Raw genomic sequence first — 26,524 nt, 5'->3', positions numbered from 1 at the left:
GGTGTGTTGCGGGTTGGTATCAGGCTCCACAGGGACCCAGGGACCCGCCCACCCCCGCCGCCGTCCTGCTGTACCTGCGTCTTCCGGATCCTCAGGTCGGCAGAGGAGCGGTTCAGACCTTCCTCCTGCTCGATGCTCTGCTCGATGCCTGGGTGGGTGGGGGGGGGGGGTGATGTCAGGGGATGGCTAAGCAGTACCCCGCCCCTATGCATCGGCTCCACCCACAAGCGGAGGCTTCAGCACCCATCCCCTCTCCCGGGGTGAGGCCTCCGCCTGTGTCAAAAGGTATGGAGGGTCATATGGAAAGCAAACTGTAAACAATAATGAAGTCCACAATAGTGGTCCTTCTTGCTGGTTAGTGTGTGCAGCTGTGTACATTTGTGTGCGTGCGCACACCCACACCTGTGAATACCCTAAGGCAGGGGTGTGTGTGTGTGTGTGTGTGTGTGTGTGTGTGTGTGTGTGCGCACCCAGATTCCTCTTTTCAGGAAAGAGAGGAGGACCAGGTGTCTGTCACCGACAGAACATGTCCCTTACGCTGCCATGGCCATGGGACATGTATGCACGTTTGTGCACACAGACACAACGTGTGGTCTCCGCATGAGTCCAGGATGCCAACCACCTCTTCAGGTGGGGCTTTCTAAAATTTATTATTTCTACATAATTCTCGTACAGCCCAGGCTGTCCTTGAACTCTTGATCCTCACATCTCCACTTTCAGAGATGACAGGGCTGAGTCTCCACACCCAACTGAATCAAATTCAGGGCTTCATGTAGGCTGGGCTGTGCCAGCTGAGCCACATCCCCAGCCACCAGAGCGACTTACTCTTTAACTTGGAGCGAACCTTGTTTGCTGTTTTCTTTATGTCGGACATGAGCTCTTCCAGTTCCTCCTTGGTCTCTATGGGGAGGGAGAGGGGGGGGAGAGACATGTGGTTTTTCCTCTTTGTTCAGACCCAGCCTCTAGCACCAGGAGTGGGATGGGGGCCCCCGGCAAACTCCAGCATTGTGGTCTTCTCTCTTCCCTGGGCTACGCCTTTGTCTACAGTTGCACCTCAACGGCAGTCTCACCCCCTCTCTCCCTCTGCCTTCCAAGAAGCCGCCTTCCTGCTTCGCCGCCGCCGCTTCCCCCCATCCCCTGCAGATAACAGATGGGGCTAAATTTAAGGCTGGTCGGGCTGCAGTCGGCACTGAGGACTTGTCGTCGGGTGCTGGGGTGGGATGGGGCTGGGTTCACCTGGCTTCACCTGGGGTGGCTCAGGAGGGGAAGCAGAAACCTGCCCGGTCAGCAGGGTGGGCCACCTTGCCTAGGCAGTCCGAGCAACAGCTGACCTTGAACTCCTCACAAAGCTGTCCCTCCTAGGTGCTTAGCTCCCGAGTGGCTGTGAGTGGCTGTGACTGTGACGAAAGCCACCGTGGGTGGGAGGTAGCAGTTTCAAAGGGGTAATACGCCCCCCAGGGGGTTGTAGCCCCGGAGGTGACAGGTCACTAGGGGTCATGAGAGGTGAATAAAGGTAATGGCCCTTCTCCTAGCCGCAGCTAGGACTCTAAGCTGGCAGAGGCCTCAGGGTGCTCGGCTTGCTGCCTTTCCAAGATGCCACCAGTTCCACCCTCTCTTCAGGAGAAACTGGGACCAGGCTCTTGGCTGTCACCTTTTGTACCACATACACTGGGGATCGGGCTTAGGGGTGACAGCAGTGATCTACCAGGATAGGAGGGTCACCTGCTAAGTGGAATGTGAGTGGGGCAGCGCAGGGGGGCTCTGCAGAGTGGAGGAGGGAGCCTTCCTCCCACGAACAAAAGGAAACTTGGTCACCAGCTGCTCCTGCCATCTCAGCCTTTTTTGCTCAAACCTAAAATAGCCCAGCCGGATGGCGGCCCCCGGGGAGCGAGAAGCAGCGTTGATCCAGGAGAGCCCCCGACCCACTGCCAATTTCCATATTCCTCCTGAGCTCTGTCCTGCCTCACGGCCCCATGGCATGCCCTCTCCCCCCTGATGAGTGGCTGCATCTCCATGTAGCTCTGCTGGCTCCTGGGAACTAACTATACCCACTCTGTAGGCCACACAGGGCTAAGTGTGGACAGTGGTGGCACACGGGAGCTGAGGAAGGAAGCTGTGTGGTTCCAGGATGGTGTGCCCACCCCACCTCCAGCAGCTGAGGGGTCCCCTTGCCAGTCCCCACCCCACCCCCACTTCTCTTCAGATATAGTCACATATAGCCCAGGCTATCCTGAAACTTACTGTGTAGCCAAAGATGACCTTGAACTCCTAATCTCCCATCTCTACCTTCAGAGTGCTAGGATGGCTACAGACACGTGCCACCATGTCCCAATTGCCGGGAGCTGGGGATTGAACCCAGGACTTTGCGCATGCTAGCCAAGCACTCCATCCAAAGCTCACTGCTTTCCTCCCACCACAAAATTACCATATTATGCAGCCCACACAAGGACACACGGTGACCTAGATAATCAGAAACATAGATGGGTACATCACTGCAGCCATCGGGGACAAATCTTTAGGAAAAGGGATGAAGTGAGATGAATGCCTGCCTTTCCATAGCCCAGGTGGTCCTTCCCTCCCCTCCCCTCCTAGGATGTCTCCTTAGGTCCCAAAAGCTTCAACCTGCCTTCCCAGGGGGCAGGTACAGCACAGCTGCTATCTCAACTCTTGGTTCAAACATCCTGAACCAAAGGGCCAGAGGGAGCCTTATTCTGGCCCAGAGGGTGAGGGGTACTGGATGTGGGACACATGCTTGATATAAAAGCCTTCCCCCCTGTCTTTTGTGAGCCACAGGGCCTGGGACCTCCCAGAGGACACAGAAACACAGGATAGCAAGCTTCCAGCCACTAGTGACCATGGAGGGCAGGCACGTATGAGTGGCTGGCCAGCCTGGGTCCATGAGACAGAGGACTGGCCAGTCAGTGCCTCCGTGGGCTTGCAGGTGAAACCCTCTAGGGCAGAGGGTCTTGGTTGGGCCCTGCTAAATATCAATGTGGCAATCACTGTCCCAACAGATTACCAGGTGTGGTGGCACGTGCCCATAATTCCAGCCAAGCCAGGCGGTGGGTAGTGCAAGCCTCTAACCCCAGCAAAGGCGGGTGGATCTCTGTGAGTTCGAGGCCAGCCTGGTCTACAGAGTGAGTTCCAGGACAGGCAGCAAAACTACACAGAGAAACACTGTCTCAAAAAACCAAGAGAGAGAGAGAGAGAGAGAGCGCTGGACAGATGGGTCAAGTGGTTAGGAGGACTCAGGCTCAGTTCCCAGCACCCACATGGTAGTTTACAATCATCCAGTTCCAGGAGACACAGTGCCCTCTTCTGACCTCCATGGGCACAAGAAACACACATGGTGCACATACATACATGCTGGCGAGACACTCTGCATATAAAATAAATCTAATAATAAAATAATAGAAGCTAGCTTGGGCTGCCCTCCCGCTCTGGTTTTTTGAGGCAGGGTTTCTCTGTGCAGCCCGGGAACTTGCTCTGTAGACCAGGCTGGCCCCGGACTCAAAGAGATCCACCTGCCTCTGCCTCCTGAGTGCTGGGATTAAAGGTGTGCACCACCACCACCTGATTGAGACACTATCTCAAAAAACAAAACAAACAAAACAAAACAAAAAAAAAAACACAAGCAAAATAAAAAGCAAAAGAGGACAAAGACAACTCCTGACAGTTTGCTCTGGGCCTGCATGTCCACATATGGGCACATGTAGCCAAACACACCTCACATCCATCACACACACACGCACGCACGCACGCACGCACGCATGCACCCCTCAACAGGAGTGTGAAGGCCAAAGGCCAGGTCAAGGGACCCTGTCTAGGGCTGAGTAGGATCTAGATACACAATGGCTCCCTGTGTGAAGGGAGACAGGTGACCGACTTCCTGGAGCCACGAGAATGTGGGGCTCTGGGCTACTAATCAGGCAGGGTGCCAGATCTCGCAGGAAGCTTTGCCTGCTCTGTCAGAGAACCACCTCAGAGTTGCCATCTGCTCCCTGGGGAGTCAAGGAGGGTGGGGTTGGGCTGGGCATCAGGCAACTTACTTTGTCCTTCTGTCTGTCTGTCCATCCATCCATCCATCCATCCATCCATCCATCCATCCACCATCTATCCACCCCATCCCATCCCTTCATCTATCCATCCCATCCCTCCATCCATCCATCCATTCCATCTCCCCCTCCATCTACCCTTCCCCCATCCATCCATCCCATCCATCCATCCATCCATCCATCCATCCATTCATCCCATCCATCCATCTGTCCATCCATCCATCCATCCATCCATCCCATCCATCCGTCCATCCATCCATCCATCCATCCATCCATCCATCCATCCATCCATGCATGGACCCTCCTTCCCAACATCCCAGGAGAGCTGCCTGCCATCCCTGTGCCCTTAGGGAAAACCCAGGTAGCTGGGGAGGGTGAGGGCTGGCCTGGAACTCTCTTTGTAGTAGAGGATGCCCTTGAACTCCTGACCCTCCAACCACCACCTGCTGGGATCACAGGTGGGTACTGCCATCCCCAGCCATGGCAATCTTCACAGTAGGTCATGGTCTCCCAGTGACAGGAGACACAGACTAGTTCAACTCCAGTGCAAGGAGCCCTGTCTTCTGCACGAGCAGGTCAAACACCCCACTGCCCGTCACACCCCAGTGTAGGGCGGCTCGGGCTCGGGCTCGGACTCTCACTCACTCTCGTCCGGGTTGGGGGAGGCCAGGATGGCGCTGTGTTTCCGCTTCACCTCCTCCACGTTTTCGGCAATCTTGTCGATAAAGCCCCGGATCTCTTCCACCTGGGGGACCCGGGTCAGGGAGGTTAGAGGAAAACAGAGTAGGGAATCAGAGGAAAGATGGGCCAGCAGCGGGAGCTGGGCGACAGCTCCCAGGAAGTCCCAAGCAAGGACTCTGCTTTGCTTAGCATCAACCTAATCCACCCTCAAATTGGCTCACACTGGAGCCCGGGGTTGGGGGTGGGGAGATGGGAGCGGGAGTGGCTGGGGGAGGCATAGGTGTAAGAGAGTCCTGCACCAGCTCCTAGGTGAGGACTAGCAGGTGCAAAGAGGAGACACAGAGCAGGCTGGTTCCTACCTGTTCAAAGAACTCATCCATGAAGCGGTCTCGGTCCATGGTGACAGTGACATCGTCATCGTCATCGCTGTCTTTGGCCTGGACAAGGTTATATACATGTGAGTGGACATGTGTGGGTCCCCTGGGACCCTTAACGATGAACCTTCTTCACACACAGGCACAATGAGGCTCTCTGGCCATTTATCGCTCTCTTGGGAGTCTCTGGGCAGGAACAAGGACAGACAAGCCATGCCCCGGTTTCCAGCCACACTGCCCCCTGGAGGATCCCCAGGCACCCAGCACAGTAGAGAAGATCTGCCTGTCAAGTGTCAAGCGGGTGACAGAGTCATGTCCCCTTCCAGTAGCTATGAAACTTGGTAACCATGCCAGTGGTCCCTAAGCCTGAAGCCAACCAGTAGGCTGCTGCCCGAGTTAACTGAGCCCTGAGTCCCACTGGGGTCTCCAAAAGTTGCCTGACAGACTCCCACGGCTTCCTACTCTCCAGACCCAATGGTCGGTTCTGTTCTGTGTTTAGACAGTGTCTCAGTTTATAGGCCAGGCTATGGTTCAACTCCTGACCTTACCTCAGCCTCCTGACTGCTGGGATTATGGGTGTGTGCCACCGTGCCTGCTTCTCAATTAAAACGGAGCTCAGAGTTTCCAAGACCTGTGGGTCCCAGTGTCCCAAAAGCAGCCATATAAAAACCACAATCATCAGCCAGGGAATAATTAAACTAGGCTTGTCTTCTGGCCATGGCCATTTTTTTTTTTCCTTTTCCATTTTCGTGTGTGTGTGTGTGTGTGTGTGTGTGTGTGTGTGTGTGTGTGATGTGCGTGTGCTTATGTGTATTTGTATGTCTGGAGGTGCAAATACATGGGGAAGCCTGAAGTTGATGTCCTCAGTTGCTCATCCCCCTTATTGATCGAGGCAGGGTCTCTCAATCAAGCCCAGAGCTTGCCGATTAGATATGGCCTAGGCTTACTAGCCCCCTTGCTCTAGGGATGCCCCGTCTCTTCCTTCTGAGGCGGGAATCACACAGGCAGGCTTCCACACTCACATGGCACGGGCTCTGGGGATCCGAACTCAGGTTCTCTTGTTTGTGTGGCAAGCATTTTTAACTGCGGAGCACTCTCCCCAGCCCTGGCCATGGTCAATCCTATTTAACAACACCTGGAGTCAGCCAGGGTCACGAGCCGGATAGTTCAATGTCCCTTCCCCACAGCCAAGGTACACCGATGTGACCTAGGACAAGAACTATCACCTTTGGGTCAGGAGCTCAGGGCTCAGCCATGGCTCACTGCTCAGTACCTGATGACAGAGGGTACTGTCTGCTCTCTCAACATGACTTAAGTTGAGGCGATGAGTAGGCTTGGCTCAGGGACATACCACCCCTCCAAGACTGATGCTCTTCTGTGAAATGGGGATCGTGAGAACTGTCTCGAGGGGCAGAGGACTTAGAAGAATAAGACACAGGCATTTTCTTGGGCTCCATTACCTAGTCAAAGCAGGACCCAACCGAATGCAAGAAGAGGTGGCGAGAAGCTTTTCTGGAGGCAGCGCTGAGGGGCCTCCTCCCATCTAGAGATCACACCTCCTCCCCCGGGCAGCTAAAATACCCCCCCCCCCCCCCCGCTCTGCTCCTTCTCCTCAGAGTGCCTGTGGACTCCACCAGGTGGCCATCCCTCCCCCAACCCATAGACAAGGAGACACTGGGAACTATTGTCACACTCAGAGGCCATTCCTGGCTGTGGAGTTGAGTCATACAGGACACACCTTAGGGAAACTGAGGCATGGCACAGCCTGTAAGAGCTCTGTTCCCTATCACTATGCAGCCAGCCAGGTCCTGAGCAGTGGAATTGGGGTGTGTGCTGTTCAGTCTCTGACAAGCTCTGGGACCCAGAAAAAGACGGGAAAGGTGGAGAATGTTCCGTCTCTTTTTCTTTTTTCTTTCTTTTTTTTTTTTTTTTTTTTTGGTTTTCGAGACAGGGTTTCTCTGTGTAGCTTTGCGCCTTTCCTGGATCTTGCTCTGTAGACCAGGCTGGCCTCGAACTCACAAAGATCCACCTGGCTCTGCCTCCCGAGTGCTGGGATTAAAGGCGTGCGCCACCACCGCCCGGCTCTCTTTTGCTTTTTTCCTATTCACTTAAAACATTTCAGTTACAAAAATTACATATAGTTGTGGTATATACAGGCATGCATGCTTACACCATGCATGGGTAGGTATACTCCTGCACTCAGAAGGTCAAAGAATAAATTGTAGAAGTTGGTTCTCTCCTTCCATTATATGGATCCTGGGGTTTGAACCCAACAGCAAGCACCTTTACCCACTGCCTGCTCCTTTATTTTCACTTTTGGGTCAGAGTCTCATGTAGCCCAAACTAACCACCAACTCAATATGAAGCTGAGGGTGGCCTTTTTTCCTGATCTTTCCACCTCCTAGGTGCTAGAATTACAGGAATATACCACCATGCCCAGTTTCCAGTTTCCTTATCTGAGAATATCTAAAGCTGGGCAGGCTAGCATGTGCTTGTAATCCCAACAATACTCCAGAGGCCGAAGCAAGAGGAGGAGTCAAGGTCATCCCCAGCTATTTGGGGAGTTCAAGGCCAGCTTGGGTTACATGAGATCCTGTCTCAAAAAACTAAAACAGGGCTGGAGAGATGGCTTATCAGTTAAGAGCTCATATTTCTCTTACAGAGAGGATCAAAATTTTGGTTTCCAGCACCCACAACACGCAGCTCACAATCACCTGTCACTCCAGCTCAAAGGGATCTGGCGCCCTCTTCTGGACTCTGCAGGCACCTGCACTCAAGTGCACATACCCACACAAAGATATACAAATATACTAAAAATTTTAAAATAATAAATATAACACTGAAAAAAAAAAGCTCAGTTGGTAGAGAGCCTAGAATGCACACAACCCTGGGCTCTAACCAAGTACCTCAGAACTTGGGTGCTGGCCTTTCTGAGCCCCCCTGCTCCACCCTTGGAACTCCTGGGGCTGGGCTGGTACTTCTCTGTCCCTCACTTTGCCGTCCCTCACACAGGCACTCGATCTCTCTAGAGCCTGTCCTGCTATTCCCACCCCCTCCCAAGGGCTGGAGCTAGACACGAGACTGGCAGGTGTATGGCTAGACCTTGTTCATGAGGGCAAAGACGGGAAGGAAGGGCCTGGGAGAGATTCTGAAGGTGCCGTTCAGAGTGGCCCCACAGCCAATCAGAGGGTTTGGGTCTGACATCCCAAACCTAGCATGGTTCTCAAGTACCCTGAGGGGGGAACCCATAGGAACCACCTTTCGCAAGTTCTCTCAGCTTCTGTCCTCACTTCCTCTCAAGCTACTGTGAAATCCTGAGAAAAACCACCTTGGCAGGGCAAGGGTTTACTTTAGCTCACGATTCCAGGTTACGGCCTATTACTGTGGAGAAGCCACAATGGCGGGAGCTTGAGAGGGCCAGCCAGTCACATGACATCCAGTAAGGAGCAGAGAGAAGGGCCAGACAGATGGCTCAGTGGTTCAGAGCACTTGCTGTTCTTGCAGAGGACCTGAGTTTGGTTCCCAGCACCCACATGGTGGCTCACAACCATCCACTCTTACTCAGTTCAGGACCTAAGGAATGGTGCCACCCACAATGGGCAGGGTTTTCCCGCATAAATTTAACACAGACCTGCTCATGGGCGAAGGCAATACAGACCATCTGAAGGACTGAGTCTCTTCCCAGGTTGTATCAAGTTGACATCGTTAAACCTAGCCATCACTGCCTCCTTCCTTCAGGACTTCTCGCTAGAACCAGTTTCTACCCATATCCTGGAGCCTACCTACAGCTCCTGTGAATGTCTTCCTGCCCCTGTAATCCACTCTGTTTCCCCTGTACTTCCGATTCCATGAAGCCAACCATCCCCTCACTCTCAGATGCTGCCTCTATCAGGGAACCTCTTCCTCTAATAAGCCCCTCATTCCTCCGGTTTCCCATACCCTATTCACATGCAGATGGGAGCCACAGCCATACACCCCTGCCATCAGGGACCTGAGGAGTCACGCCCAGCCCCATCACCTCCTGTGACAGAATGCTCCATTACTACCCTTGCCAGGCAGCACTGGCTATTTCTGGAAGGCCCCACTGTTGGTGGCCTGCTTGCTTTCCTGGGGTTCGGCTCTCTGCTATAAAGAACCTGGTCATGCCTTCTCCCTAGGGTGGCACTATCAGAGCGCTAACGGTCTCGCCAGCATTCTCCCCGCCCTTCTCTTCTCAACTCCAGCATGCATTCCTTTCTTTCTCCAGAGGCTCTCAACTTGTTCTGTTCTGCCTCTGTCCTCTCTAGGACAGTACACAAACTGAATCTACTGTAGTCGGAGTGGGGTCAAAAAAGCTGACCAAGCTGGGCGGTGGTGGCACACGCTTTTAATCCCAACACTCAGGAGGCAGAGGCAGACGATCATTGAGTTCGAGGTCAGCCTCGTCTACAGAGTGAGTTCCAGGACAGCCAGGGAGGGCTACACAGAGAAACCCTGTCTTGAAAAATAAAAAAAAAATAATAAAAATAAAAATAAAAAAAAAAGAAATTAAAAAAATATGACCAAGATGGTCTAACTCTATTAATATAGCAAGATGATCCATCCAGGGCTGACTGGCAAAATGACTCAGTCAAAGAGCTTGCCCTCATGACCTGAGTTCAATGGCCTGGGTTCAATTCCTGGAATCCATATTTACTTAAAAAAAAAAAAAAAATGGGTGCAGTGGCTATTATGTGAGATCTTAGCATGCCTGCAGGGAGAAGGGAGGTGGAGCCAGAAGAACCCATGGGAAGCACAGGTAAGCAGCCCAGCTGCTGAAATAACAGGAGAGACCCTGCCTCAAAAACAAGGTGGGAACTAGTGAGACGGCTCAGCAGGTAAAAGCATTCCCCGAAAACCTGATGACCTGGGTTGGATCCTTACAACCCACAGAAAGGTGGACAGACAGAACCAACGACACAAAGTTGTCCTCGGACATCAACACTGGAGCCATGACAAGGACACACCCCCATAACACATCAGAGAGAGAGGAGAGAGAGAGAGAGAGAGAGAGAGAGAGAGAGAGAGAGAGAGAGAGAGAGAGGCATCATGCATACAGAGAAAAAGAAAAAATGGAAACAATTTTTAAAAGCTATAATCACGTAACATTTTCTTTCAAGGAAAAGCCCAAACTGTCCCCTGCCGACAGTCCACGTGGCTAGAGCGAGGACATAGAAAGGACCTATGTATCCTGTTTCATCATCTGCTTCCCCTCTCACTCTTGCTTCACCTGAGCCACGGTCTCCATACACGGGGCTGGCCTCCAACCCCATCTCTCTGCCTCCGTCTCCTCAGTGCTAGGCTTACAGGTGTAGGCCACGATGTTCCTCCCATATCCTTGACCAACACAAACTCAGGTAACGTGGCTACCCTGGCTCTCCTGGCATGCCTTCTTCCTGGTTGTCTTGACCGGGGTGGGGATGGCACACGAGCAGAGTGGCTACCCATGCACCAGGAATGTGGCTCAGGCGGCCGAGTGCTTGCCTCTCATGAATGAAGCCTTGGGTTTGACCCCCAGCACCGAATAAACCGAATGTGGTGGTGCATGTCCCTAATCTTAGCACTTGGGGTGGTGGAGGCAGGGGGATCGGGAGTTTAAGATCGCCAGTAGCTACATAACAAGTTTAGGGCCAGCCTGGGCTACATGAGACCCTGTCACAGACAAAAGGACAAGATCAAATGAGCAGCCAGGTATTTCTTGGATGATTAAGGACCTAGGTGGGGTCCTAGCTTTTACTACATAAAAGGGGCAGGATAAGGGTAAGGACTTGGTGAACTCTGACATGGAGGCTGGAGCTAGAGCCATAAGGCAAGCATAGATCAAGGCCCACACATCCGATGGGCAGACGTGCACAGAAACCAGTCTTGCTGCCAATCTGGCCAGGGTCTGGGTCTGCCCTTCTTCAGAGCCATCTCCTCAAACTCCCAGGTTGGAATCCCCCTGTGCCCAAGAGCCCCCAAACCAGAAACATGGAAACATCTCCTTCCTTCCTTCCTTCTTTCCTTCCTGCTTTGTCCTGTGAGACAGGGTCTAGCTATGTAGCCCGGGCTATCCTTGAATGCACAGAAATCCTCTTGCCTCCACCCTCCCAAATTCGGAATCACAGCTGTGCAGCTGTATGACGACGACCCCTCCCCCAACGCTCTTCCTTTTTTTTAAATTTTTTTATTTTGTCTTTCTTTCTTTTCTTTCTTCCTTCCTTCCTTCCTTCCTTCCTTCCTTCCTTCCTTCCTTCCTTCCTTCCTTCCTTTCTTTCTTTTTTCCGGAGCTGAGGACTGAACCCTCTACCACTGAGCTAAATCCCCAACCCCTCTTCTCTTTGATAAAACCTAATCATTTGATTTTTCCTGTTGAGTTTTGTTGCTTATCCCCTGGTTTTTGACCGATTCATATCCAGAACCCTTTAGGGGAGGGGTGAAAAATTCCATTTCCAGGGGGCTGGAGAAATGGCTCAGCAGTTAAGAACTCAATATTGCTCGTCCAGATGACTGAGTTCAGTACTCAGCACCCACACTGGGTAGCTCACAAGGGCCTGTAACTCCAGCTCCAGGGGATCTGACACCCTCTTCTAGAACCTTAAGATACTTGCACACACATGCATATATCCACATACAGACACACATACATATACACACAATAAAATAAAATCCCCCAGTGAGGGGCTGGCAGTGTGGCTCAGTGGTAGAGCACCTGTCTAGAATCTTCCAGTGAGGGGTTGGGGGTGTGACTCAGTGGTAGAGCACCTGCCTAGAGTCCCCCAATGAGGGGCTGGGGTGTGGCTCAGTGGTAGAGCACCTGCCTAGAATTCCCCAGTGAGGGGCTGGGGTGTGGCTCAGTGGTAGAGAACCTGCCTAGAATCCCCCAGTGAGGGGCTGGGGTGTGGCTCAGTGGTAGAGAACCTGCCTAGAATCCCCCAGTGAGGGGCTGGGGCGTGGCTCAGTAGTAGAGCACCTGCCTAGAATCCCCCAGTGAGGGGCTGGGGATGTGGCTCAGTGGTAGAGCACCTGCCTAGAATCCCCCAGTGAGGGGCTGGGGATGTGACTCAGTGGTAGAGCACCTGTCTAGAATCGCCCAGTGAGGGGCTGGGGTGTGGCTCAGGGGTGGAGCCCTGCCTAGAATCCCCAGTGAGGGGCTGGGGACAAAGTTCAGTGGAAGAGCACCTGCCTAGACTGTATAATGCCTTGGAGTTTGATCTTCAGCACTGTAAACAAACGAGATAGTCTCCACAGAGGTCATGTGTGGTGGTTTGAAAGAAAATGGTCCCCAAAGGGAATGGCACTATTAGGAGGTGTGGCCTTGTTGGAGTAGATGTGGTCTTGTTGGAAGAAGTGTGTCACTGTGGAGGCGGGCTTAGAGGTCTGATGTATGCTCAAGCCACGACCACTGAGACAGCTCACTTCTGGTTGCCTGCAAGATGTAGAACTCTCAGCTACCTCTCCAGCACCATGCCTGCCTGCACACTGCCATGTCCCACCATGATAATGGACTGAACCTCTGAAACTGCAAGCCGCCTCCTCAATGAAACGTTTTTCTTATAACAGTTTCCATGGCCATGGTGTCTCTTCACAACAATAGAAACCCTAAGACACCACAGGTGGAGATAACAATAATTGCACCAGAACTTTGGCATAAAAAAAAAAAAAAGAAAAGACACCAGGGTATATAACTCCAATCCCAGCACACAGGAGGCAGAGGCAGAAAGATCAATACAAGTTTGAGGATAGCCTGGACCACACATCAAAATCTTGCCCCCAAACAACAAAATAGTCATCAATTAAAACATACTCACACAGCCGGGCGGTAGTGGCACACGTCTTTAATCCCAATACTTGGGAGGCAGAGTCAGGAGGATCTCTGAGTTCAAGGCCAGCCTGGTCTACAGAGCGAGTTCCAGGACAGGCACCAAAGCTACACAGAGAAACCCTGTCTCGAAAAACACACACACCTTCCTTGGGCAAGTGAAATGTCTCAGTGGCTTGCCACCAAGCCTGAGGACCTACGTTCAACCCACATAGTGGATACAAAGAACTGACTCCTCGGGGGCTGGAGAGATGGCTCAGAGGTTAAGAGCACTGACTGTTCTTCCAGAGGTCCTGAGTTCAATTCCCAGCAACCACATGGTGGCTCACAACCATCTATAATGAGATCTGGTGCCCTCTTCTGACCTGCAGACATACATGCAGGCAGAACACTGTATACATAATAAATAAATCTAAAAAAAAAAAATTTAAAAAAAAAAAAAAAAAAGAACTGACTCCTTCCTGTAAGGGGTCCCCTGACTCCCATGGGCGCACTGTGGTTCACGTGTGCCCCTTCCAAACAAAAACAAAAATAAATAAGTAAATGTACAGATGACAGCACCCTCCAGTTACAAGGTTGGCCTTGGCCAGGGAGACGGCTCAGCGGGAGGTGGGGAGCCCTTTCCACTCGGGCCTGGCAACCTGAGGTTGATCCGGACTCACATAGGGGTGGAAGGAGAGAACAGACTCCCCGGAGTTGTCCTCTGACCCTCTGACCTCATGACTGCCAGGAAATTGCAGGGCTGGAATCAAGTGCCCTCCCCGGCAAAGACAACTGAGGAACACAGGACCTCTCTAGAGCCACTTTGGCAGGAAGCTGGGAGCTGCCACTCCCACCCCACCCACCCCCACCACCACCCCGCGGCGGACAGTCTACGTGATCTTCCTGGCAGAGACTCCCGTATTCCAGGACACTTTTTCTCCAGGAAGCCAATGTGATTGTTCTGGGAGGTGCAGAGGCCGGAGGATGGCAGCTGGCCAGCCAGCAGGGCTTGATTCATTGGCTGAGCCCAGCCAGCCTCACTGTCTGCCTCCAGGGCTATTTTTTTCCCCCCTTCCTCTTTAGTGACTAATCAAAGTCAATCTCGCTAGTGCAGAGAGGCCCCGAGCTCCAGACAGGGGTACACAGAGAGAAGCCAGGCTGGGTCCCCAGAAAAGCAAGCTGCCAAGTGCTGACTAGTATCCTGTCCCTAGCCCCGGGGCTGGATGATCCCTGTAACTCCACTTCCTCCTGAAAGTCCCTGCCCGGGGCTCAGTGCCTTCTACAGAGCCCAGAAAGGGGCTGGGCTGGGCTGTGTGTCCTTAAATAAACCCCTGGTCCGTTCTCAACCTTATATTTGTACTACGGAAAACAGGTGGTTTGACTAGACGGTCCTGTAAGCCGATTCCATCTGCATCCCAGATGTACACGTGCCCGAGTATAGAGTGTATTCTGGACCCTGTCCCAGGGAGCTGAGGCGGGGTGAGGAAAACCACACAGGAGGTCACCTCCTCTGGGAGACAGATAATGTCAGACCCATTTTGTTAGCTCTGCTTTACATTCTAGGTGTGTTGTTGCTGCTGATTGTTTTTGTTTTGTCTGTTCGTTTTGAGGCAGGGGATCATGTAGCCCAGGTTGGCTTTAACTGCTGCGGAGCTGAAGATGGCCTTGAACTCCTGATCTTTGTGTCTCCATCTCCTAAATTCCGGGATTACGGGCCCGTGCCACTATACCTAGCTAATATCGGCTCATCTTACACAAGAGAGGAGAAGGTAAGTTAAACAGGGATGGAGACAGTACCTTGAGGAGCAGGGGCTAGTGGGCAAGGACGAAGAGAACCCTGGGCCTCCTCTTCCAGAAAGTTCTGCCTGTCCTAGATCTCATGGAACACTGGATGCCAGATGCCAGGGGCCTTGCTTGGTATCTTCCCACTCCTTTTTTATTTTTATTTATTTATTTGTTTATTTTTGGTTTTTCTTTCTTTCTTTCTCTTTTTTTTTTTTTCCAAGACAGAGCTTCTCTGTGTAGCTTTGGTGCCTGTCCTGGAGCTCACTCTGTAGACCAGGCTGGCCTCAAACTCACAGAGATCCGCCTGCCTCTGCCTGCCTCCAGAGCTGGGATTGAAGGCGCGCGCCACCACCACCAGGCCACACCAAGTGCTCTTAACCAGGGAACCATGACTCCAGCTTCCCATGTTATATTTTGTATTTGAGACAGGATCTCAACTACGTTGCTGGTGCCGATGCTGAACTCACCGTGAAGTTCCTGTTGACCTGGAATTTGAGATTTTTCTGCCTCAGCCTCCTGAGTAGCTAAGATGACAGGCAGGTACCATAAGACACAGAAGACCCGGCTCTGAAATCTTTCATTTGAGGGAAATCTAAATTCTCTTCCCTTGTCAGCTGGCCCGTCCTTTCGGATCATGGTCTCTTGGAAGTCCAGCTCCCTCTGGGCCACACTCCGTATTTCTCATCCGCCCTGACTGTCCCCGTGCACTTACCCTCTACTTCTTACAGTAGGTCCCCTGTGTCATGCTGGCCTCGAGCAGAAGTGACCAACGGTCTGGGAATACTCGGGGTTAGCGGGTGTGGGGGAGAGGGGGAGGTCAGTTCCAGAAATTCCCCAGAAGAAAATGAAGACCCGGGGCTCGGACCATAGTTCGGTTGGTAGAGCTGCACGGTCAGCGTGCGGGAAGCCCCAAGTTCCATGCCTATCACAGCACAAACTGACTTTGCAATGGTACACGCCTGAAATCCCAACACCAGGAAGGTGAAGGCCGGAGAATCAGAAGTTCAAGGTCAACCTCAGCTACGTGAGCTCCGAATTCAAAAACAAACAAATAAAACCCCACAGAAAATCAGGGTGCAGACCTGCTGCCCACGCGATGTCTGAAATACCAACACCAGAAAGGCCAAAAGAGTAGACTCAAGCCGGGCGGTGGTGGCGCACGCCTGTAATCCCAGCACTCGGGAGGCAGAGGCAGGTGGATGGATCTCTGTGAGTTTTGAGGCCAGCCTGGTCTACAGAGCTAGTCCAGGACAGGCACCAAAACTACAGAGAAACCCTGTCTCGAAAAACCAAAAAAAAAAAAAAGAAAAGTAGACTCAAAGGGCCAGTGTGGGAAAGACTCTGTCTCAAAAATAAAAAATTAAAAAGTTAAGGGCCGACAAGATGGCTCAGCAGGTAAGGGCGCTTGCCGCCAAGCATAACAACTTGAATTCCATCCTTGGGACCCACATGATGCAAGGAGTTAGCCGACCCCATAAAAGTTGTCCTCTGACCTCCATGCACATGCACCCATCCCACAATAAATAAACAAACAAATAAATGTAAAGGTATTAAAATAATAATAATAAGCCGGGCGGTGGTGGCGCACGCCTTTAATCCCAGCACTCGGGAGGCAGAGCCAGGCGGATCTCTGTGAGTTCGAGGCCAGCCTGGGCTACCAAGCGAGTCCCAGAAAAAGGCGCAAAGCTACACAGAGAAACCCTGTCTCGAAAAACCAAAAAAAAAAAAAATAAATAATAATAATAATAATAATAATAATAATACAAGCCGGGTGTGGTGGCTTACTCAACACTTAGGAAGCTGAGGCAGGAGAATTGCTTATAGTTTGAGGCTACCCTTGGCTACATAATGAATTCCAGGCCAGCCTAGGATACAAAGTAAAACCTGTGTCAGGGGGAAAAAATGAAAAAAGAAGAAAAGAAAAAAAAAGCAAAAGAGAATCAGTATGGCGGTAGGTGCCTGCAACCCTAGCGGTTGGGAGGTAGAGGCTGCAAGATCGGGAGTTCGAGGCCACCCTTGGTGACATAGCAACTTGAAGATGAGCTCTTCTCAAACAAATGAAGGAAGGAAGAAAACTTGGGAGACCGGAGAATAGCTTAATCCCCAACTCTCTCCCCAGTGACGTGATCCTGGACCAGTCTTGGCCTCTGAGGGGTGAGGCTTCTGATCTCTGTGGGCCTAGCTACAAGGCAAGGGGCAGGGAGCCCTTGCTGGCCCCTGCCTAATCGATGTCACTGGGCATCTGCAGATCTGGGAGCGGTGGGGCTGCAGGGAGGCTAGAGGGCTGGGCCCAGCCTACAGCGCAGCAGCAGCAGCAGCATCGAGGAAGCTCGCCAGCTCCTTCCCCAAGTGTGACTTTTATAAATAAGCTCCCTTCTCCTTCCTTCCAAATGTGGTGGTGCTGGGTGGGGGAGAAAGAGGAGGAGGCAGAGGAGGAGGCACAGGGAGGGAGGGCACACAGATGCCACGGATACGTCCGGCAGCATCAGCACCAGTGTCTCCATCCCTGGTGACTCTGTGGTTTTAAAACCCCGGCTCCCAGGCTGCAAAGGCCCCTGCAAATTCAGTCACAATTGAGAAGACCTAGGACCTCTTCTCAAGCCCCAAGAAGCTGGGCTCTGAGTTTTTCCTCTTTTTCTTTTCTCACATATCCCATGCTACCTAGCATCAGAATCCCTGTTGGGCCAAGAAAGATGGTGAATTCCGGATCCTTCTGCCTCCAACTCCCAAGTGCTGAGACAACTGCCAGGTGTGGCCCCAACACGCCTGGTTTATGCCAGGCAAGCACTCTACCAGCTGAGCTACATTTCTAGTTCCAAGTGTCTCTCTGTACATCTCATAAACAGGAACCCTAGGACAAGGAGAGCAAGGGATTTCTTTCTTTTCTTTTCTTCTTTTTTTTTTTTTTGGAGCTGAGGATCGAACCCAGGGCCTTGCACTTGCTAGGCAAGCGCTCTACCACTGAGCTAAATCCCCAACCCCTCTTTCTTTTTTTTTTTTTTCAATACAGGGTTTCTCTGTGTAGTCCTGGCTGTCCTGGAACAGGACCAGGGTGGGCCTCGAACTCACAGAGATCTGCCTGCCTCTGCCTCCCGGGTGCGGGATGAAAAACGTGCGCCACCACCGCCCGGCGAGAGCAAGGGAGTTCTAAGAATGGTAGCAGCCCCTCAAGACTCTTTCGCCCCAGCCATGCCTAGATCAGCTAGACCCTCCATGGACAAGGCCGGGTGGCTGTGAGGACCATCTCCAGGGGCTTTGAATCTTGGCTGGAGTAGAACGAGCATAGAGTTCATTTGAAGCCAAGTTAGCCATTCCCACGTGGGGCCACCCAGGCTAGTGTTGGGGACATAGCTCTAGGTTCAAACTTTTTTGGTTTTGTTTGGTTTTTCTCGAGACAGGGTTTCTCTGTGTCATTTTGGTGCCTTTCCTGGATCTCGCTCTGTGGTGCAAGGCTTGGCTGGCCTCGAACTCAGAGATCCTCCTGGCTTTGCCTCCCAAGTGCTGGGATTAAAGGCGTGCCCCACTACCGCCCGGCTCAAGCTTTTTTTTTTTTTTTTAAAGATTTATTTATGTATGTATGGGTCTGCACACCAGAAGAGGGCATCAGATCCCATTATAGATGGTTGTGAGCCACCATGTGGTTGCTGGGAATTGAACTCAGGACCTCTGGAAGAGCAGCCAGTGCTCTTAACCACTGAGCTGTCTCTCCAGGCCCAGGTTCAAGCTTTTTTTTACAACCCAAGCTGATCTGCCACCCCTCCAACAAACCAGCAGGACCCTTTTGCTGTGACTGAGTTCGACCTTTAGCAGAGAGTCTGGAAGCTGATAGGCCAAACGCAAACATATGGAAAGGCCGGTGCTCCTCGACGCTTAGTTCCCTCGAATACCCATGATGGACGCACGAGGTACGCCAAGACGTACACACGACCATGTGCACTGCCACCCATCACCTGGACATGCTATCTGACTCGAGGTGACACCAGTCTGAGGCAGTGGCGCATGCTGTCATCTCAGCACTCGTGAAGCTGAGGCAGGAGGATTGCTCTGAGTTTAAGATCCAACTGGGCTACACAGTTCCAAGCTACCCTGGGCTACAAAGATTTTATTTAAAAAAAAAAAAAAAAAAAAAAAAAAACCACAGCACAGGAAACTTGAGGGCATTGACAAGGGACTGTTGGGGCAAATGTTCAAAGACTATATATGACATGAGAGACTGTCTGCTTCCTTTGAAATAGATGAGGCACTGGGTACCCAGCCAAGAATAATCCAGGTCTGAAGGCAAGTGGGGGTCGGCTGCAGGTAAAATAAGAGAAAGGGCAAGAGTGGAGAGCACAAATATGGTTGGTATTATGGTAGAGAGATCCGGGCACAAATGGAGAAGCCAAGCAGAAATCACAGTCATTAGGTCAAAAGCACAAAGACAAAACTTTCCATGAAAGGCTGTAAGTGGGGCACAAGAGAAGGGATCTAGGAAGCCACCCAGCTGGGGTGGGGTGGGGGTCTGGGGGCTCCCAGAAATCAATGGGTAGAGTTCGCTGGGGATGGTTAGCTGGGGAATTGGATAAGAGACCCTGATAAAGTGCCCTTATTCAACCCTCCCTCGGGCTAGCTTAATTTCTGTCCCTCTATGGTCTGAGACCAGAGGAAGGACGCTCCCCTGTGTGTTAACAGTAGGGGACTGGGGTCTCAGGATTCAGAGATAACAGTTCAAATTTAGAACCATTCTGCAGCCTTCTACTCATCTCCAAACCCCGCCCCAAGAGCCACACCCCAGAGGCCTCCGTCACACAGGTAGGAAAATAGATCCAGGTCGCCGCCGTTAGAGCTGGAAATCCAGGAAGGGTCTGGGCAACGCCAGCTTGGGTTGCCTAGAAGCCCAAAGGTGGACCAAGGGTAGGTATGGTTGAGTCGTTTGGTCCAGAGTAAGCCGGGGATCCCTAAAACGACCGGGGTGGATCGGGAGCCACAGGTGATGAGAGCCACAGGTGATGGGGCGCCCCAAGAGACAGCTCCCGCAGAGGCCACCCCCACCCGGCGGCCTCAATTTCGCAGCGCGCCCAAGGATGGAGTTGGGAGGGGAACTCTGGGCAGGGGGTGGGGGAGACGAGAGGCTCAGCCTCCAGGGGACAGTACAAGGACGGCGACAAGCGGGCGGGGAACAGGTCACGATTTTGCATCCCGCCACCGAAACCCCATAACAGCTCCTCCAATCGCCCCCAAACAGAAGCGCCCCGAAAAGTTCCTCAAGACCCCAGGTTCCAGCCATCAGTCCCGGTGCTGAAGAGCTCGAGTCCGTGACCCGAAGTGGATCGGAGGGGTGGGACTCCCAAGGGGGTTCGGGGGGGGTCCCCCAGGCTTGCAAGGTTCCCTCTATCCCCTTGTGGACGCCCCGGTGGGCTGCGGGAGCCGAGTGGAGAATTGCGGGGCGCGGGGCGAGAAGCGCGCGGGGATCGGACTCACCGTGCGGAGCTCCTGGGTTCGGTCCTTCATGCTCCCGGGAGTGGCAGTAGGCGCCGGCTGCAGCCGAGTGAGCCCCGCATGCGCGGATGCCGCCCCGCGGCTGCGCAGCGCCAGCCCGCGCCCCGCCCCAGTCCCTGGGACCCCCAAGCCCAACCCCAGATGGCCACGCCCATCATCCTTCCGCGCCGGGATAGATCCCGCCCAGAGCTCCGCCCCCGGGGAGCCCAAAGGGTACAAATCTAGCAGTCGGGTTCTGGTACCTCCCCGCATCCGCCAGTGATCTCTCCCTCAACATGGCTCCAACTCCCTCGCCCTCCCCTGCCCCAGCCTCCACCTCTGCTCAGCCACCCAGTGTCTCTAATCCAGATCCTGGATCCCGACCTTCAGAGCCCTTCCCATTCCCTGGATTTGCTGGAGTAGAGGCCCACTTTGTTTTAAAGGACTGTGTAACCCAGGCTATCCTTGAACTCCTGCTTCTGCCTCAGCCTCCAGAGTCCAGGGTTTGCAGGCATGAGGCTCCCTGCCTGGTTTGAAAGTCCCGTCCTGAGTGGACTACCTCAGGACCTCTAGCATCCCCTCTCTTCCACAAGTCAAAATCCCGACCTCCATCCAGTCCTGAGATGGCTGAACCGGTAAAGGTGCTTGCCACCAAGCCTAAAAATCTGAGTTCTATACCTGGGACCCACGTAATGGAAGAAGAGAATCAACTCTTATACGTTATCCTCTGATCTATATGGCACACCTATGTAGAACCACACAAAGGAGGCAGGGGGATGAGTGAATATAAAATAAAATAAAATAAAATAAAAAATCCCTCTCTAGAGTGGTCAGCCTTCCCATCTCTCTCCTGTCCAGACCAGGACCTTGCCTCCTGTCCCAGGGTTTCTCAGCTCATCCGTTGGATTGAGGACCACTGACTTTCTCTTTACATACAATAATAAAGATAAAAATGTTTGGCCCGCCTCGGTTAAAAGCACTGGCTGCTCTTGCAGAAGTCATGAGTTCAATTCCCAGCAACCACATGGTGGCTCAGAACTATCTATAATGGGATCTGATGTCCTCTTCTGGCATGCCCTACATGTGAAAGGACCTGGTGGCTGAACCAGGGCCAAACAGGCTCCCCTGGCAGCCCTGACAGGCACCAGGCCTTAATTTCAGTTCACTAGAACAGGCTGGAGCTGAGCAAGCAATTCTCAGGAAAACCACAACTTAGGGGCAACCAATCAACAGGTGCCCCCCCCCAGCCTCCTGCTGGCTCAGCAGGCACCCCAAACTCCTTCTGCTGGTTCAGCAGATGCCTGCCCCAAGGCTTCTGCTAGCTAAAGCTTGCTTTCTCTACCCTCTCGTCAATAAGTCCCTAAACACTAGACCCCACCACAACCAATGGGCCCCTACAGCCTCCCACCAACCAGCTCCCAGACTAATCTTTCCTCCACCAATCAGCACCAGATTAATCCCTCCTCCCTGGAATTCCCCTAACTCCGCTTAAACGGAGCTTGCAACCCTCCTTCAGGGTCACTATTTGCCACCCCATCATGCTGGAAATAAACGCTCCTGCTAAATTGCTTTGTGACTGTTGGTCTTTCTTGGGGGCTTCTCTCGGACCCTAACACATGCAAGCAGAGTATTCACCAAAACAAAACAAAACAAAAAAAAATGTTCAGTCAGGCGATGGTGGCACATGCCTTTAATCCCAGCGCTCAGGAGGCAGAAGCAGATGGATCTCCGTGAGTTCAAGGCCAGCCAGCTCTACAGAGCGAGTTCCAGAACAGCCAGGGCTACACAGAGAAACTCTTTCTTGGGGAAAAAAAAAAAAAAAGCTTCCCTACCCCACCCTTTTCCTCATGCCTCCACTCCAGAGTTCAAATGCCAGGCTGCTCAGACCCGGGCCCAGGGAAAAGCAGTACCTGTGGGAAAATGTGAATGGTGTGCCAGTCGGCAGACATGGACCTTTTAGTCCCCTGCCAGCATCTCGTTACAGAGTAGAAACACACAGACACACAGACACACACACACACACACACACACACACACACACACACACCCCTCCTACCTCCTCATCTACCCACCCCCTGCTGCTGATCTTCTGTGTGAATGGTCTCAGGCTTTCTTGACCCCAAGCCAAGCACACTCATTCCTCTTTGTACCTTAGAGTTACCAAGGCATGGTTCTGGATCCGATCCAGCCGCCTGCTGTGCCCGGTGTGTCTGGCCCTGGCGCCTCTCCCAGACTTTCAGCGAAGGTTAGACAACTGGCTGGCAGGCAGGCTGGGACACTGGTTCAGCCTTCCCTTTCTCCCTAGAAAATCTGACAGGAGATAAATGTGGCCTGGCGTGGGAGACAACCGCATCCTTCCCAGTTGTCCAGACGTCAACATTCTGCTATATTTTATTTTTAATATCATTTATTTATGTGCATGGTAATGCCACAGCAGACAGAGAGAGGTCAGGGGACAACTTGCAGGAGCCGGTATTCCGCTTCCACAATGTGGGTCACAGAGATCAAACCTGGGTCATCAGGCTTGGCAGTAAGTGCCTTTACTCAATGAGCCATCTCATTGTGCGCGTGTGTGTGTGTGTGTGTGTGTGTGTGTGTGTGTGTGTGTGTGTGTGTGTGTTTAAAAAAAGGGTCTCTTGTATCTCAGGTTGGCCTCAAACTTTCTATGTAGCTAAAGATATCGAATCCTTGATCTTCCTGCCTCTGTGTTGCTAAAATTCCTTCCCCCACTATAAGGTCCCCAAAGCAAACCAAGGAAGGTATGATGCCACCAAAGTTGACTCTGGGACATCAACGAGTCTATTGGCCGTACTTACAGGGCATAGGTGAGGGATCTCTCACAGGTGTATGGATGCTTCTCTCCAAAAGGCCACCCTGCAAAGTCTGCTTACTTGGGATGATGATTTTCACATGCTTGCATGGATGGTGTCTGTTCCCTTAGGTCTCCCCACACTCAGACTCTAGCTGGGGTTGGGGATTTAGCTCAGTGGCAGAGTGCTTGCCTAGCAAGCGCAAGGCCCTGGGTTCAGTCCTCAGCTCCGGAAAAGAAAAAAAAAGACTCTAGCCCTTCCCATGCTCCACATGAGGGCAGAATTATATATCCAACTGGATGGGAGGAATGCCTGGATACTCAGGTGAGGGTCCCATGAACCTCTCTGCTCCCCCTTCTATGAGGAAAGTTCAACAGTCAACTAGCCCGTCTGGGATGATGTTTTGAACAGGCCCAGCCCAGCTCCTGAAGATGGTGATCGGTTGGCTCAAAAGATAGTGCTGTAGAACACATATTCCACCTCCCAAGTGCTGGGGTTACAGATGTGTCCCATCACTCCCATTTTATGCACCGCTGTAGATGGAACTCAGTGTTTCATGCATGCTAGGCAAGCACTCTACCAACTGAATTACATGCCCAGCCCCCCCTCTTTTGTATTTTGAGTTAGCCCCTCACATTGCTGGGACACACTGTCGTCCCGGCTAGCTTCAAAGTTAAGGTCCTCCTGCCTCAGGCTCCTGAGTGCTGGGAGTGGAGGTTCAGTGGGCCACTATACTCTGGTCATCTCTACCCTGTGTGCTCCACAGGGCCCATTTGACTGACAGGGGAAGCTGCCCGGCCCCGGAGAGTGGGTTTCCTGTGTTCAGGGAGAGTCAGGGCTAAGTCACGGCTATGTCCTCAGAACTCAGTATCTGGCTGAATGCAGAGACTTCAGGAAAATGAGACACAGCTGCTTCCAGAGAAAGCCACAGTATCTTGCCAACATCACTCATGTAGACATGTTAAATGTTAGCATGAAAAATGAATGAAGAAATGAAAGTGTGCACTTCACATTAAACTTTTTTTTTTTTTGGATTAGCAAGTACTCTGCTGCAGAACCATGACTTATTCATTCACTAGGGGATTCTAGGCAGGTGCTCTACCACTGAACCACACCCCAGCCCCTCACTGGGAGATTCTAGGCAGGTGCTCTACCACTGAGCCACACCCCAGCCCCTCACTGGGGGATTCTAGGCAGGTGCTCTACCACTGAGCCACAAGCCCAGCCCCTCACTGGGGGATTCTAGGCAGGTGCTCTACCACTGAACCACACCCCAGCCCCTCACTGGGAGATTCTAGGCAGGTGCTCTACCACTGAGCCACACCCCAGCCCCTCACTGGGGGATTCTAGGCAGGTGCTCTACCACTGAACCACACCCCAGCCCCTCACTGGGAGATTCTAGGCAGGTGCTCTACCACTGAGCCACAAGCCCAGCCCCTCACTGGGGGATTCTAGGCAGGTGCTCTACCACTGAGCCACACCCCAGCCCCTCACTGTTCCTGTCCTGGAACTCTGTAGGCCAGGTTGGCCTCAAACACACAGAGATCCACCTGCCTCTGCCTCCCTAGTGCTGGGATTAAAGTTAAGGCATAGGTATATAGGCTGATTTCTTTCTTTTTTTTTTTTTCTTTTTTTTTTTTTTTTTTTGGTTTTTCGAGACAGGGTTTCTCTGTGTAGCTTTGTGCCTTTCCTGGAACTCGCTTTGGAGACCAGGCTGGCCTCGAACTCACAGAGATCCGCCTGCCTCTGCCTCCCGAGTGCTGGGATTAAAGGTGTGCGCCACCACCGCCCGGCTTTCTTTTTTTGTTTGTTTGTTTTTTTTTTTGTTTTTTTTTGTTTTTTTTTTTTTTTGTTTTTTGAGACAGGGTTTCTCTGTGTAGCTTTGTGCCTTTCCTGGAACTCACTTGGTAGCCCAGGCTGGCCTCGAACTTACACAGATCCGCCTGGCTCTGCCTCCCGAGTGCTGGGATTAAAGGCGTGCGCCACCACCGCCCGTCTCTTTTTTTTTTTTTATTAAGAGATTTTCTATTCATTTTACATACCAACCACAGAGTCCTGTGTCCCCCCCACCCATCTCCCTATTTCTTTAAGGCAAAGTCTCTCTCTCTGAACTTGAGGCTCATGTTTTCCTTTTCTTTTTTTTTTTTTTTAAGATTTATTTTATGTATATGAGTGCTCTACCTTCATGTACACTTGCATGCCAGAAGCAGGCATCAGATCTCACTATAGATGGTTGTGAGCCACCATGTGGTTGCTGGGAATTGAACTCAGGACCTCTGGAAGAGCAGTCAGTGCTCTTAACCTCTGAGCCATCTCTCCAGCCCCAAGCTGATTTATTTCAACAGTCCCTCTTTTAATTCCATGTCTCTTAGCAGCTGTTGCTTGCTTATGACCATTCAAAAATTCAAAATCAGGGCTGGAGAGATGGCTCAGAGGTTAAGAGCACTGACTGCTCTTCCAGAGGTCCTGAGTTCAATTCCCAGCAACCACATGGTAGCTCACAACCATCTGTAATGAGATCTGGTGCCCTCTTCTGGCTTGCAGGCATACATGCAGGCAGAACATTGTATAAATAAAAAATAAAAATCAAAAAAAGAAAAAAAAATTCAAAATCAACACAACATACAGGATCCAAACTCACTGTGTATTTCCATCTCCATGTGGCTTATTTATTCTTTCTTTAAAGACTTTATTTTATAAAACTATTGATTTATTTTCTATGACTATACCCTTTTCCTTTTTTTCTTCTTCTTCTTCTTCTTTTTTCCTGGAGCTGAGGACCGAACCCAGGGCCTTGCACTTGCTAGGCAAGCGCTCTCCCACTGAGCTAAATCCCCAACCCCCCCTTTTCCTTTTCTTAAGCCTAAGCACATTGTTAAATACACTATAACTTGCTTAGAGATTTTTCCTTCTGGACCTCTTTTATTGTGTATCTTCAGCTTTTTTTGACTGTGTGAGCAAACCTTTTTTTTTTTTTTTTTTTTTTTTTTTTTCTGAGACAGGGTTTCTCTGTGTAGTTTTGGTTCCTGTCTTGGATCTTGCTCTGTAGACCAGGCTGGCCTCAAACTCACAGAGATCTGCCTGACTCTGCCTCCTGAGTGCTGGGATTAAAGATGTGTACCACCGCTGCCCTGCATAAGCAAACCTTTAAACTGCTAACCTACGCCTGGATTCTCGCCAGCTGGCTCTCAAATGACTCCACCCCACTTCTCAGGTCTGAAAGCCACGTGTGAAACTCCATAGCCAGTCTGAGGTTTGTCTGACCAGGAACTTCATTCAACCTTCCTAAATCTCTAGAATGTCAATGCTTCCACTGTGGCAGGCATTTTTACTTAGTTTTTTATTCCTAATAATGTACTAGCTGCTCAAAGGGCTCAGTGACCAGCAGAATCTGTCCCGTTTTTTGTTTGTTTGTTTGTTTTTCTTTTTTAAACTCAGCTTTCTTAAGCCCTGCGTGGAAATAAGGGCCCACATTGGAATGCTATTGTAGCTAGAGTTTTCCTGGTCCTGCCTGGCCCACGGTCAGGACAAATCTCTCTCACCCGCCAGTCCCACAGACAC

General features: G+C 51.7%; 1 protein-coding gene across 1 annotated transcript in view; it reads right to left on the bottom strand.

Annotated features, from left to right (window-relative positions):
- Positions 1 to 20,441, bottom strand: part of Stx1a (syntaxin 1A) — a 28,831-nt gene extending 8,390 nt beyond the window's left edge. The window contains exons 1-5 of the mRNA XM_052753959.1: positions 20,157 to 20,441; positions 5,096 to 5,173; positions 4,701 to 4,800; positions 826 to 900; positions 75 to 148 (exon numbers count right to left, since the gene is read on the bottom strand). Of these exons, the coding sequence (XP_052609919.1) occupies positions 75 to 148; positions 826 to 900; positions 4,701 to 4,800; positions 5,096 to 5,173; positions 20,157 to 20,426 (597 nt within the window). The 5' untranslated portion in view covers positions 20,427 to 20,441. The remainder of the gene's footprint in view (positions 1 to 74; positions 149 to 825; positions 901 to 4,700; positions 4,801 to 5,095; positions 5,174 to 20,156) is intronic.
- Positions 20,442 to 26,524: the final 6,083 nt, after the last annotated feature.

This window comes from Peromyscus californicus, unplaced genomic scaffold, assembly GCF_007827085.1.
Source record: "Peromyscus californicus insignis strain IS unplaced genomic scaffold, ASM782708v3 Scaffold_2__1_contigs__length_46816999, whole genome shotgun sequence".
Taxonomy (NCBI): domain Eukaryota; kingdom Metazoa; phylum Chordata; class Mammalia; order Rodentia; family Cricetidae; genus Peromyscus; species Peromyscus californicus.
The sequence above is the reverse complement of the archived record's forward strand: the minus strand, read 5'-3'. Positions and strand labels throughout refer to the sequence as shown.